The 15,186-nt window shown below is 40.8% G+C and overlaps 1 protein-coding gene across 1 annotated transcript in view; it reads left to right on the forward strand.

Annotated features, from left to right (window-relative positions):
- hsf5 (heat shock transcription factor family member 5) overlaps positions 1-13,900 on the forward strand; it is a 100,523-nt gene extending 86,623 nt beyond the window's left edge. Inside the window, exons 5-6 of the mRNA XM_060847804.1 lie at positions 13,513-13,705; positions 13,854-13,900. Of these exons, the coding sequence (XP_060703787.1) occupies positions 13,513-13,705; positions 13,854-13,900 (240 nt within the window). The remainder of the gene's footprint in view (positions 1-13,512; positions 13,706-13,853) is intronic.
- The last annotated feature ends 1,286 nt before the right edge of the window (positions 13,901-15,186 follow it).

The following is a 15,186-nucleotide window of genomic DNA, read 5'->3' on the forward strand; positions in this document are numbered from 1 at the left end:
AGGGTTCCTCAGATTACAACAGGATCTGGACCAGATGGGCCAATGGGCTGAGAAGTGCCAGATCGAGTTTAATTTAGGTAAATGCGAGGTGCTACATTTTGGGAAAGCAAATCTTAGCAGGACTTATACACTTAATGGTAAGGTCCTAGGGAGTGTTGCTGAACAAAAAGACCTTGGAGTGCAGGTTCATAGGTTCTTGAAAGTGGAGACGCAGGTAGATAGGATAATGAAGAAGGTGTTTGGTATGTTTTCCTTTATTGGTCAGAGTATACAGTACAGGAGTTGGGAGGTCATGTTGCGGCTGTACAGGACATTGGTTAGGCCACTATTGGAATATTGCATGCAATTCTGTTCTCCTTCCTTTCAGAAAGATGTTGTGAAACTTGAAAGGGTTCAGAAAAGATTTACAAGGATGTTGCCAGGGTTGGAGGATTTGAGCTATAGGGAGAGGCTGAACAGGCTGGGGCTGTTTTTTTCTGCAGCATCGGAGGCTGAGGGGTGATCTTATAGAGGTTTACAAAATTATGAGGGGCATGAAAAGAATAAATAGGCAAAGTATTTTCCCTGGGATTAGGCAGTCCAGAACTAGAGGGCTTAGGTTTAGGGTGAGAGGGGAAAGATATAACAGAGACCTAAGGGGCAACTTTTTCACACAGAGGGTGGTACAGGTATGGAATGAGCTGCCAGAGGATGTGGTGGCATTTAAGAGGCATTTGGATGGGTATATGAATAGGAAGGGTTTGGAGGGATATGGGCTGGGTGCTGGCAGGTGGGAATAGATTGGGTTGGGATATCTGGTCGGCGTAGACAGGTTGGACCGAAGGGTCTGTTTCCATGCTGTACATCTCTATGACTATGACTTGAAGTTCAAATCCAATGGCGTTGATAGGGAGGGCTACAAAGAAAGGAATATTCACATTTTGGGATCTCTTAATGTTAAGAGGCTGATCTTGAAACTCACTGCTTGAGGAGTTATTGGTGTTTCCTTCTGTGCAGAAAAAAACAGTGGAGATGGAAATGATTGTGACCACACCTGGAATATACGAGATAAACGTTTTGATCCATGAGGGAGTAGCTTCAATTTCAAGCAATCTAGCATCCATCAACAGGCAGCATCATTACACAATCACGCCTATATTAAAGCTGAGACTTGTGGATATTGTATGCTATTCAATTCTTAGGCATGACTGTCCCCAAGCACCCACATTCCCTATCACCATTTCCTGCCAAAAGGAAACTGGGCAATATAGTAACATTCAATACAAAGGCCAAACTTCCAGGAAATGCTGAACAACAGCAACTTTATTCAGTACTTTTGAAGTAATAAAAAATCCCAAGAAGCATCACAAGAGATTTGTAAAGCAAAAATTGATACCAGGCTACCAAAGGAGATACTAAGAATTGACAAAACCTTGTCAAAGAGCCATATGTGAGGAAGTATCTCAGAGATGGCTAGAGCAATCTCAAGAGAGAATTCAAAACCACAGGACTTTTTAGCAACAGATAACACAACTGCCAACATACAATGAATAAACTTAGGAATTCCCAAATATCTGGAATTAGAAGAAAGCAGATTAAAACTGTGATATTATTTAACCAGGAGGTATTCTAAGTCTGCTAGCGCATGGATGATGAATGAATGAGATTTGATGCAATTAAAGATGTGGGCAGCACAGTTTTGCATGACTTCAGGTTTATGGAAAGTAGAATGGTGAATGCCAGGTAGAAGTAGTTTAGAATAATGAAGACTCAATTTAATAAAAGTACAATGAGTGTTTACAACAATAGGTTAAGGTAAAGCTGGATCTGAGATGATGTTATTGAGGTGGAATGTTGTGGTTTTTTTTAGATTACTTACAGTGTGGAAACAGGCCCTTCGGCCCAACAAGTCCACACCGACCCGCCGAAGCGCAACCCACCCATACCCCTACATTTACCCCTTACCTAACACTACGGGCAACTTAGCATGGCCAATTCACCTGACACGCACATCTTTGGACTGTGGGAGGAAACCGGAGCACCCGGAGGAAACCCACGCAGACACGGGGAGAACGTGCAAACTCCACACAGTCAGTCGCCTGAGGCAGGAATTGAACCCAGGTCCCTGGCGCTGTGAGGCAGCAGTGCTGACCACTGTGCCACCGTACCGCCCATTACTGTGCCACCGTGCCGCCCATTACTGTGCCACCGTGCCGCCCATTGGTTATGCTGGGGTATGTCAAGAATCTCAGAATTATAAAGTATCTTGCTTGAGCACACATTCAGCTACATTTAAACAGTTGAAGAAAATAAAGAGGTCAGTGTAAGAGTGCAACAGAGAATTGAAAGCTGCACATATTGAGGAAATATGAGCGTTTAAGGAAGATGCCATAATCTGTATTTCGGTGTGGTGCAACTGCAATACATTAAGTTCAGACAAGTATTTGACATCTTGTGCGGTGATGTACGGGGAGGGAATATACTTCGCATGCTTGGATTGGAAAATATTGGGAGAAAGAGCAAAAGTAGAGGTGATGGGGTCAATCCAATGACTGTAGCCATACCTGCCATTGAGAAGAATTATCTCAATTTCTACCGTATCTCTGCAGCAGTTCCTCTGGGCAGTATCACAGGCTATCTATTATCAGTTGCTTCACAATAATCTTCCCTATATCAGAAAGTAAGAAGTGGATCTGTTCACTAATAATTACAGCGTTCAGCTTTAGACTGGTCCATCCTCCAGGTCTGGTGAAACCAGTCTGGGATTATAGGTGGGGAGACATCAATCCAGAAGATGGACTGCGGTCAGTCATGGTTGTCTTGCTAAAAAGTCCTGTGTTTTGAATTCTCTCTTGTGATTACTCTAGCCATCTCTAAGATATTTCCTCATATATGGCTCTTTGACCAAGTTTTGTCAATTTTTAGTATCTCCTTTGGTAGCCTGGTATCAATTTTTGCTTTATAAATCTCCTGTGATGCTTCTTGGGATTTGTTATTACTTCAAAAGGGGTGAGTCATGATCAGTCTTGGAGATTTGTTCACTAATTGTCAAGAAGCAGGCCATAGGCAGTGAGCAACTTTAAATCTGAGGATTGGCTTCATTGTGCTGGGTCACTGAGGGAATGGTGATAGTGGACAATTTGTGTAGAGGCTACAAGGACATGGGAATCTTCAAAGTTATAGGTGCTAGAGATAATGTTGGGACATTGATTCAGACATGAATGAATAATAGTAACTGAAATAGAGGTAAGATTGAAAGGTCATAGGGGCCACAGGGACAGCCACTTGAATGGGAACATAAAAGTTAGTGGGGAGTTTTGTTCATGACAGGCAGTGTCTGCAAAGTCATTCATACAAGCAAAGTTGGAATCTTGATCTGTTGAATCAAAACTGAAAAATGTGTTGCTGGAAAAGCGCAGCAGGTCAGGCAGCATCCAAGGAGCAGAAGAATCCTCATTTTGGGCATAAGCCCTTCTTCAGGAATGATCTCCAGCATCTGCAGTCCTCACTTTCTCCCTGTTGAATCAAAAGTGAATTTTGCAAAGCTAGACAAACTGGCTGATATAACATGAAAACTGGACTGAGTACGTTTCTTTTTTTTTCCTCTGGGAACAGTGTAAAACTTTTGGAATTTATGTTTCTGCCAGGGGCAGTTGCAGAAATCAGGCCTCCACTGATCCAGCAATGTCATTCAGTTTGCTCAATTTGCATTTCACCCATACTTCATTGAAAAATACATGAAAAATTATGGCCTCATGCATTTGTAAACATTACATTGTGTGCACTAATTTCCTCCTTGTCATCTCCTTGTCATGTCAAATATGCCAACGTAATCAGACAAAGGTATTAAAAAGTAGCAGCTGGTCTTTTTATTTCACAAACACATTCCATAGGTAGCATTGGAAGCCAACACTTTTTAGCTACCCATTCACACACTGGCCTACAAGTCTGTAATAACATGGCATGTAATATAGAAGTGAGCTTTTTCCTTGGGGTTGGTAGAAGGGTAGCATTATTACTTATTGACAGAATTCTACTGCCCCAATGTAGCCTAAAAGTTGATTGTGCTACGTACATTTGAATAAGATGATGACATATCTCAAAGCTCCTTCTTGAGGAATGACAGTGACATCCTTAGGAACTATCCATGCCACACCGTGTGAGGGCATAACATATGATTTTATTTTGATGGATGTGAGAACTCCTAAATTCCTTAAATAAAATTGTTATCTTTTTGAAACTTCCCATGAATTATCTGCTTACACGTCTCGCATGCAGATCACTGTGGCTGGAGTGCTGCTAGCTTTAATGAAACTACAAATACATGAAGATAGCAATTACTACTACTCAACAAGACCAAGAAGAACAGCAACCTCCAGCAACTGCCACACAGCCTCCAGAGGGAAAAGCAGCTGGCAAAAATCTACCAAGGAGGCTGAGGAGATTGATGAGACTCAACATCTGCACACCTTGTTATCATTTTCGTCAATTTTCTGAAAAGAGCTCAGGTATTGATTACGGAAAGGACAGGCCATCATCACCAAAATGTGTAATCTGCAAGATCAGATGGATACAGAGGACCAGGTGGCAATTCTTATCCCAGTGGCTATTAAGGTTACAGGCTTCTCCAGCTCCACAGGAACAGTTGTGTTCTTCTCAGGCTAAATTGAATATTTGCTCCTCATAAGGAGCGAGCAGCCTGAGGTCTACCGTTCAGCCAGTTGTGGGCCAATATTTTCGCAAACAAATCAAAGGTAGGGACAAGTATGAAGAAAGAGGATGAAAGAGCAATTAATGGTAATATGGGAGCAGAGGTGGTGTGTCCCAGTGAATAGAGGGAACAGAGGGTAGGAAGGCTTATGAGTTTGGAGGATGAGGTGAGTTAAAAATTATGGGGTCATAATGCATGCTGTTGTGAGAGTCGTCATCCATGAGCCTCAGTGAAATACGTGCAGTGTCATGAGTCAGAGTGGTTGCACATGTTATCATGAGCCACAGTATCAATGAGCCTTGTCAGGCCTCAGACCCTCAAATGCATCAGGTAGACAAGAGTGCCCCACATTTTATAAGTCATGGCAGCTACCAGGGTAGCAGACATGCAGCTCCAGGAAGTGGTTATTGTGATCACAGATCACCTATATATTAATTAAATAGACCCTCTCCTATTAATGAGCTTTACAGCATTGTGATATGGTCCTCTCAGTGCCAAGTGTGTGCAAACAATAGCACTCCATACCTAGAAAAAAAACAGCTAGGTTTCCAAATCATGCTGCTTGGGTTGAAGCACTAACCTTACACTGGGGGAGAGCAAAAAAATACCTTGTGACATAGGTGGCTGTATTGATGGAATTGTGGCTGTGCAGGGATGAGGCCTCCTGTCACTCCCTGCCACATAGATGTTCAGTGCTGAGTGATCTCCACAGCCATCGGGGGAGGGTTGTTTCCCACTCCAAGGGACTCACCTTACCTTAGGGCTTACATTCATCATACTAAGAAAATTAGGGGGAACAGAAAATTCTGGGCTCCGATACATCCCACATATCCTAAGGAGGCTTGCAATAGCAATTTTTCCCTAAGATGAATGCTCCTTGTCTTCAGTGGCAATGCAATGAGACAAAGGTCCCCTGGTACACCTGTTGCTGAAAATAATCGTGCAGGTGCAGAAAGCAAATGGTACGTTGGCCTTCATAGCAAAAGGATGAGAATAGGAATAGGAATGCCTTGCTGCAGGGCCTTGGTGAAACCAGCCTGAGGAAGGGTCCCTTGGCCCAAGACATTAACTCTGATCTCTGTCCAGAGATGCTGCCAGATCTGCTGAGCTTTTTCCAGCAATTTCTGGTTTTGTTTTTGGAGTGTTGTGTGATTTTGAATTCTTTATCTGAGGAAGATGTTCTGGCTATGGGAAGGAGTACAACAAAGATATACCAGTCTGATTACTGAGATAGCTGGATGGATACATGAAGAGAGACTGGATAGGTTAGGACTACATTCACTGCAGTTTAGAAGAATGAGGGAGGATTTAATAGAAACTTATAAAATTCAAACAGGATTAGACAGGGAAAACTTGGGAAGGATGTTCCCGATGACTGGAGGAGTCCAAAGCCACAAATCACAGTTTAAGATAAAGATAGACCACTTAGAACTAAGATGAGGAGAAATTACTTGACCTAGAGAGAGTCACAGAAAGCTGGTTAGGCCAAACATTGAATGTTTTCAAGAAGGAGTTAGTTGTATAATTCTTAGGACTAAAGAAATCAAAAGAATTGGGGAGAAAGCAGAACAGGGTAAAGAGTTGATGAGCCATGATCATAAAGAACAGTGGAATTGGTTCAAAGGGTTGAATGTCCAACTTCTGTTCCTATTTTCTATGAAAAGGCCTAAATTGGACACAAAAGGAGCAAAAGCATTTCTTAAGTCTCTGAACAACAATCAGTAGCATTCCCTGCAAATGAGGGCTGAATACGCTTCACCACACAGTGAGACATACTGCACATGACTGACTAAAGAAATGTCTGCATTGGAAATCCACATTCCATCTCAGCATGAGCAGTAGTAACTTGCTAAAGGTGCCAAACCAGCTAAAAAAGGAGCACAACTCCATCCCTCCAATCTCATACTTGCATCAAACACTGAACATCAAACTGCATTCAGCACAGATAATTGGTATGCTTATATGACAAATGAGGACTCAAACTCGCGTGGCTCACATAATAAATGAGGACTTAAACTTGCGTGGCTCACATAAGACTGTTGGAGTTGAAACAAATAGTGGTTTCCATTTGCCCAGGGCTGGTGTTTTGTACCTTGATGCTAATTTCAATATTATTGAAACGCCTGGATCAATTTGCCAGTATGTAGTAACTCACCTTTGATGAGCATCTGCCCCTAATCATCTGCAATCTGAATGCACATGAAATGGGTGATGGAATGATTTCAAATCCAATATAACTGTACTTTGCAAGTAGCTACTTCAAGTTTTTATTGGTACAAATTATTGTTGTTCAGCTAACATGAATTCCATACTTAGAATCATCAAATTGACATACTGTCCATCCTAAGCACTGTTCTAGCCATTTCCTAGGAACACCTCACATCTAGAGAAGAGAACAGTATGGCTGGCAATGCAGATTGCACTGGACACTGTTAGCACCAGGCCTCAGCTGGTCCCAAGTGACAATCTATATGTCTCCTATTACCTCACCTTTTGCCAAAAGACCATTTAAACCCATTCCCCAGTGTGGAGACCACCATATTGAACTTTGTTTCCAACTTTGTCTCTCCTTGCCTCCCGAAGCACAGCATTACTGACGCCCATCCTGTTCTTTTATGCTCCCCCTTGGGTGGTCACAATGGTGGTTACAATCAAACCCTCGCCCATTTCCTACCATGCCGTCTGATGCTGTTTCAAACTCCTCCAGTCAACTTGAGTCTCCCCCATTAAATTTTTTTGTCCATTATTATAAATGCATCTGCTTGCCTTCACCTCCTTGCCATAGCCACCCCTCTGTCATGGATCCCCTTGATGTCCCTACAGGTCACCTCTAGAACTGTACTGGAAGATCAATGAACAGATATCCAGGATGTATTCATACCAGATCCCTGACTAACTTTTATGAACAGCCCATAGACATGAATGAGCAAACCCTGACTACTGCATTTGCAGTTCCTTGAGAGTCTCCTGACTTGTGCTGGCCCTACAGGACTGACCGCTGAAACCTTCCCCAGACTGTATTGGGACAGATACCCTGACTATGAAAGTATAAGCAGACAACTGACTATGTTGGAGTTCCTTGCCTTCATGCAGACTGCACCTGTGACAGTTGGTACTGGGACCCCCTGACTAACAGAAGCACCAATTTTGACTTAATGACTATCCTCCACCAATTTCCAAATTAGCCATTGGTTCAATTAACATGAAGTGTGTTTGTCATGTAGGGAGCGAGCACATGCTGCATTGCACTTTGTATGTTATTCACCATTATGTTTCCACATCCCCCAGCATCTTTCAGTACTGATGAGTGTAAGGACCATGTCTTTTTGTCTCCGTGCTTTTAAAAACTGAAATGAGAAAGAGCTGTTTTTAAAAAAAGTGTTTAAAAGAGTGGGTGCAGTTTAGAAAGTAAGCAAATTGACTCCTATTGCAGCCAGCATTCAAACAGTTGTTAGAACAGGCAGTAATTATAGTATGGTTGTCGATGATTTTTAGCCAAGGAGGCAGCTTTTACTAATGCAGCTTTTACTAGCAACAAGAAGTTGACTAGTCTATGGACAAATGACATAGACCTTTATGCTTGCCAATAGCAATCTAATTATACCTCAGGTAACATCAGCTTGGAGTTGGGAACAAATTACAGAGTTTAGTTTATTTCCCAGCTCAGGAGCAACCTGCCCTTTCTGAAGAAAACCAGTTCACATGTCTTGCAACGGTTGTTGAAAAGTGTAACTTTTAATTGATAAGCCAAAGAGTTTTTATAAGGCAACTAGCCATCTTGCATCTCTCACCAACCAGTGGAAGCAACCATAGAAAGACTACTTATGTAACATGCTGACCAGAAGAAGAGTTATAAAGATAATCTCAACAACTTTAGCTGGAAAGAAAGACTTTCTCCTCTGTCCAGAATCTGTCTGTTCTCCTCTGTCTGTTTGTATGTGTGTGTGTATGTCAGAGTTGCTATCTGTTATAATTATTTAACTGTCACTAGAATCCAATAATGTTAAATATATCATAGCTCTTGTTCGGTTCTTCCTATATTTTCTATTAACTTGGGGTGGAAAATCAGATAAATTGGGAACATTTAAAATCTTTAACTTATGTGATGACTCTGGAAATATCAGGGCCTGTTTTCCAACACTCTTCTCCAGTGAGTTGTAGCACTAGCATGACAAGCAACCCATCTGTGTTTTTGTGCTACAATGCCTCTTAAACACCAGTAGTGAAAGCCTTTGGCTCTGGCTGAGGAGCCAATGCAAGGCAAAGTAAGATTTGGCATGGATGGTGCAAGCATGCAAGTTTTCACAAATGAAAGAGCACTAAAAGAGCATATGAGCAGCCCTGAGATGCAGCCTGGTCCATTCCTTGAGCTCGATTCTTGTCCATATGCATAAAGTATCTCTGCTGCAACTTTCTCAATTTTGGTTGCTGATGTGTCCTCCAATGCAAGTCTGTGCCTTATGAGCAGCCTCCAAATATACTGGAATAGTGCCATGATGGTAGTGATGGGTAAGATGGAAGGCTGAACATTAATGAGGCAAATTATGGCATTAACAAGACATTTCACAAGTGTTATTCCTTGTCAACTGATATGTCACTACTGCCTACCAAAAATTTCACCACGTTGCTTGTCAAAAGTACAAAAGACAGAGCAAGATGATCTTGGCATAGTGTTGGGCCTCGCTGCAGTTGTCATCTGACTGTGCCACTCATCTCACCACTGCTCACATTGCTTAGATCACTGTAAGATTCCATCCATTATCTCAACCAGCTTTGGTAACGGTTTCCAGGTAAGTTACAGGTAGGTATTACTTTCTAATAATACAGAAACAGGAGTCAGCTACAATAGGCTAAGATGACAGTCAATATTTTCCTGGGTACATCCCATTATTAAAGGCAATGGAGAACTTGAGACAAACATACGCCAAATCTGATAGGTGTGCAGCTGCATTAGTAGATGAGCTAGACCTTTGTAGTACTTCGACAGATTTAATTGTTAGTTTTATGGTGCCAGCCCAATTTTGCATATTTTTGTCTATTTGTAGGGGTAGGCATCTTTAGGAGTGAGACAGCCTCCTGGCCCACCAAGTCACCAGTTAAAGTGCTAATATACAAGTATTAGCTTTGAATACATCTTGACCAATCAAATCACAAAACACCAATGCCCTGCTTTGTCTGAACCTGCAGGCAAATCAGAAGAAAGGCAGACACTGTGAGGAGCAATGCAGTAACACCTTTAAGACAGTGGGACAGCATGTAATTTTGTTGAGGGGGAAAGTCACGGGGAGATGACTATTCACAGCTTGGGCATCACAGGAAAAGGAGAGAGGCAAGGGAAAGAGTTGGCTTTCAGTAGCAACCCTGTTTCCCACCTCCATGCTAAACAGGGGTAAATCACTCCATCCCAAACTCAGTGGATAGGTCATCCCATTTTGCTGGTTGGGTGATTTCTTCTTACTCACAAGTTTAGTACAAGTTTAGTTATGCCAGTGACAGGTTGAGGCCATTAAATAATTGATGATTGATCACTTAAGGGCCTTAATTGGCAGCAAATCAGGAAGGTCTATCATCAGTTTTCCTGCTCACAATTGAATTATTGAAGTGGCAGGTATTTTCCTGTTACTGACCCATTTGATTATTTGCACTTCCAGCCATGGTTCTCTCCACTTCCAAGAAGGTGAAAATTCTTTTGATTGAGTTTAATTCACAATTCGTCAGGGTAGAATTTGAACAGATTGCAGACTCAAAACTCTGTTGTAACTAACTATTTACCAAAAACAACAGTGTTATCACATTATCAAAGAGAAAGAACTGGAAAGAACCCAGAGTTTTAAAGTTAATTTGCTCATGGGATTTTGACATCGCTGAATAGTCCAGCACCTATTGCCCAAACCTAATTTACTTTAGTAAGTGCCCCGCACTTAGGAGAGTGCGTTAGGAGAGGGAGTTCCAGATTTTGACATCATGACACTGAAGGAACAGCAATATTGCGCCAGGTCTGGATCATATATGACTTGGAGGAGAACCTGAAAGTGATGGTGCTCTCACACATCTGCTGTTCAATTGAGTCCTGATAGCTTGATAATGCAATAGAATCATACCCAGATGCAGAAGTTAACCAGAAAATTTTCCTTTCTCTCCTATTCTATTCACACTGTTTTACCTCACTGGAACCCAAAGTCAAGTTTTACTATTTCCAGATTCAGCACAAAATTTTATACTATAACTGACAAACAGCATCAGGTTAAGAATTACTACTTTGCTCAAGTAGTACTTTTGAGCAAAGTACTACTTTTGTACTTTGCTCAAAAATTGCACGCATTCATGTAGAACTCTGAGCTCAAAAACTGCATGAATTTATGTAAAACTCCATTATCTCACTTTTTAGATTAGAATCAATCTAAACATCATGGCATAGACAGAGAACACAGGGGGGTCAACACCTTCAACATATTGTCTAGCTATCACCATTGTTAACAGCTAACCCGAGAATGTAACTTTTTTAAAAAAAGATTTTGTGATTTACACATGAAAGAAGTGAAACTATCACTGTATTCTAACAGATGAAAGGCTTAACAGATAATCAATTTTTCAATGTATAATTTCAGTTACATCACACTAAATTTTTGCTATAAATTCTGTGTGTTAGGATTGAGCCCTCCACTATCACCTGATGAAGGAGCGTCGCTTCAAAGGCTAGTGTGCTTCCAATTAAACCTGTTGCACTATAACCTGGTGTTGTGTGATTTGTACACCCCTGTCCAGCACCGGCATCTCCAAATTAAGAATTACTGTTAGTTACAAGTAAATAGACTCTAGCTGTATGAAAACAACAATGAACCGTATGAATTATGAACATAAGTTGAAACTCTAACCCCCTTATGAACTTCCCTTTACACATATACGCAGACAGAAAACAAAATAATGGGTGTTACAGATAGAGGGAAAATTGAGAAAGCAGTTCAATTTAGAGAATATGCTGAGATTATTCTTGTGCTAATAAAAACACTGCTGCTTGACCTTCCTTCTCTGGAAACTTTTGCTGATTTGCAGGAGACACCAGATGGTTGCTTCACGCGTATAAAAGATCTCTGACCAATTAATTAAAAGTTAGTTTACAGCAACTGCTAATGAAAAAAAACGGGTTTTCTTCAAGCTTAAAGTAGCTTTTACTACAAAGAACAGAGAGATCTCCTAAGCTGGTGGAGGTCTGATAGGTTCTCACTGCCCTGTTCACAGTCCCCCGCTGTTCAGCTTCCTGAGAATTAATTATCTATTTGTTTACAGGCTGATGGCTTTTGTCATCAATACTTGGTCACTCGTCCACGTGTCAATCAGCAACTTGTTGCTGGCTAAAATTTGTACACAATCGTCAGCTTCAGCTCATCTGCAAACTACATTTCAAATACTGCCTGCAAAAATAGGTGTGTAAATGGTGTTTTGACATGAAAAAGAAGAAAATGGCACTTAGAATGAATGTCAGATTACTTGCTTTTTAAATCTGCAGTAATCCTTCAGCAAGCCTTCATTGTTAAGACAGTTCTTTTCCCATTGTCCACAGTTGACAGTACAGAAAAACAAAATGACAATCTTTCAACATGCCCCACATTACTTTCAGTTAGTGCCTGATTTCGTCAAGGTGGCTAATATCTTGCACTGGAGTGTTAATAACCAAATGTAGGAGGAAGCACTTACTAAAGTACTATAATTTGCAATGTTGTTGAGGCACAGTGCACAGGAAAATCATGCTGAGACAACCCCAGGGAAAGTTAAAAGCCAGCTTATTAAGAAAAATAAGAACTAATGTTTTGTGAAACTATGATTTTTTTCCATAGGCAAATTGAAGTACCAGGAAAGTAGGATAATGTTGAATATGAGGAAGATCTCAAATACTTAGATTAATTGCTATTTCGCCAATCTCAGTTATATCAATATCTTTTACTGTTGCACAATAAATTGAACAAGAATCAAGAACCAAAACCTTGTGTGAAGTTATAAAGTCACATATGACCTGGTGTTCTTACAATAACGATGTACACTGTTAGTGTGCAGAGTATCATAGCACGAACTCAAAATATTTTAAACAATTCACTTATATTCCTCCCACTCTAAAACAAATACTTTTCCAAGAGGATTGCTAAATCATTATGGAGGCACTGCACAGTTAGAGCAGAACTTTTGCCTCCCTGCAATTGTGTTCTCCATCTGATAAGGAAATATTTTCTTCTCATCCTGTAACCGAGAAGCAAATGTTGTGCACTAAACGTTTTGTGGTGAAAAAAGTCAGCTTATGCAGAAGAGATGCCTGAAAAATTCTGCATATTTGCTATCTTCTTTTTGGATTGCAATGTAAGTATTGATGTGGTGTGGTATAGTACGGCCTCCAGGGGATCCTCTTGAAGGGATTTGAAACAGTATACCCAAATCACCCCTTAAAGAGCTGTCTACCAGGATCAGAAGTACTTCCTAATGTGATAATACATGTACACAAAGCAACTTCTCAGCCTTTCGTTTTATTTATGGTAGATGTTAGTCTTTGGATGTTGCTAAATTGTTTATGGCTAAGTAGTATTGTGTAGTGACAGCTGCTTGCGTGTACAGTATTTAAAGTTACATGGAAATTTTTATTTGGTCTTTGAAATTCCTGATAGTTGTTTAATATTAAGGTGAATTGGAATGAACTTTAAAATTGATTATAATGAAGAGTGCAATTTAAAACAGTCAATTAACACTTATATAGTGGAAACCATTTGGTAGATAAGGATACTGTTTCATGTTTTAATGGTGTTAGGCTTTCTAAATTAACATCTTCATTCTTGCAGACAGTACAGAACACTGACTATCAGACTGGCTCTTTGGACTCTATCCAGACTACTGACCGATCAAGAACCATTATTTCAGCATTACTTTCTGACTATGATATACCTAAGGATACAATTGCAGTGAATACTACTTCCTCTACCCCTATCAAATCCAGGCAACGACGAAGCAGTGGTCAGCAGACCAAGTCTCCAGGTAAAAAATTTTGAATTGTAATTATATGCACAAATAAGTCATGTTTCTGAATTTTTAAAGGCAACTGAAATTTTTAACAAAAGAGGTAAACCATCAAAACAAAAAAAAATTACAGTATTCATGATGTTCTTGATATTTTTGGTTTCAGGGTTAAGCACAGGAAAGAAGATAATAAGATACTTTTTGCCATTATAAAACCTAATCAGAGCTTAGATAATACACAACTGTGGCCTTTGTTGAAGTCCCACACGTTGTATTCTGACTTGTGTTACTCTTGTTTTCATGGACTGGGCTTCCCCACAATCTACACTTAACTTCCCTTTCTGTTCCTTAAATAACAAGCAAGATTTTACAAAGAAATTACAAATTTATGCCATATTGTCAGAGCAGCAATTCATTGTGCTTTCTATATGGCAAATGTAAATTAAGTCATTATCCCAAACAGTATATTAATGATTTTATCTGAACTACTTGAAAGCTAGAGGACAGTATAAAATATTCCTTCAAATGCATCAACAGATTTCTGTACATTCAAAGTGGTCACAGCTACACAGTGAAGATTTGGCTATCCCCCTGTAAGTTTCCTCTGCTAATTGTATATTAGATTACTTACAGTGTGGAAACAGGCTCTTCAGCTCAACAAGTCCACACCGACCCTCCAAAGAGCAATCTACCCAGACCCATTTCCTTACATTTACCCCAGACTAATGCACCTAACACTATGGACAATTTAGCATGGCCAATTCACCTAACCTGCACATTTTTGGACTGTAGGAGGAAACCGGAGCACCCAGAGGAAACCCACGCAGACACGGGGAGATTGTGCAAACTTCACACAGACAGATGCCTGAGGTGGGAATTGAACCCAGGTCTCTGGCACTGTGAGGCAGCAGTGCTAACCACTGTGCCTCCATGCCACCTATATATCACCACCTTGGACAGGGAAAAATGTTGTGCACAAAAGATATTATTTGACAAATAAATAGCCCTAAACAGGAAGTTCTGTGATTGATTTTTGAAGCGTTTAAAGGAAATGTTCATGTAAATCTAAAATGATACCTTGCCAATGTGACTATGTATGACAATACCAGTTAGTTGGGACAGAATCTTAATGAGAATGGCTCTTTGGAATCATAGAAAGCAATAATACCATTGAAGCAAGTTCTATATAGATGAACCTCGATTATCCAAATGAGATGGGCTGGCACTATTTCGTTCAGATAATTGATTATTCGATTAAGTGATTTCCTCTGGGCTCGGAGTTTTCTGTGAAGTCTGCTCCCCGTTCAGGATTCTAGGGAGCAGCACACCGCGTGCGAGCCCCCGCCCACCCGCCTTCTCAACTCCGTCCACCCACGCCCCCATCCTATCTTCCCCCGCCCACACCGCAACCCCATCCATCTCCAACCACCCCGCAACCCGCCCCCACCACAACCCCCCCTATCCTCCAACGCCATCTGCTCCCAGGAGAGAAACATAAA

This window comes from Hemiscyllium ocellatum, chromosome 31 (genome assembly GCF_020745735.1).
Source record: "Hemiscyllium ocellatum isolate sHemOce1 chromosome 31, sHemOce1.pat.X.cur, whole genome shotgun sequence".
Taxonomy (NCBI): domain Eukaryota; kingdom Metazoa; phylum Chordata; class Chondrichthyes; order Orectolobiformes; family Hemiscylliidae; genus Hemiscyllium; species Hemiscyllium ocellatum.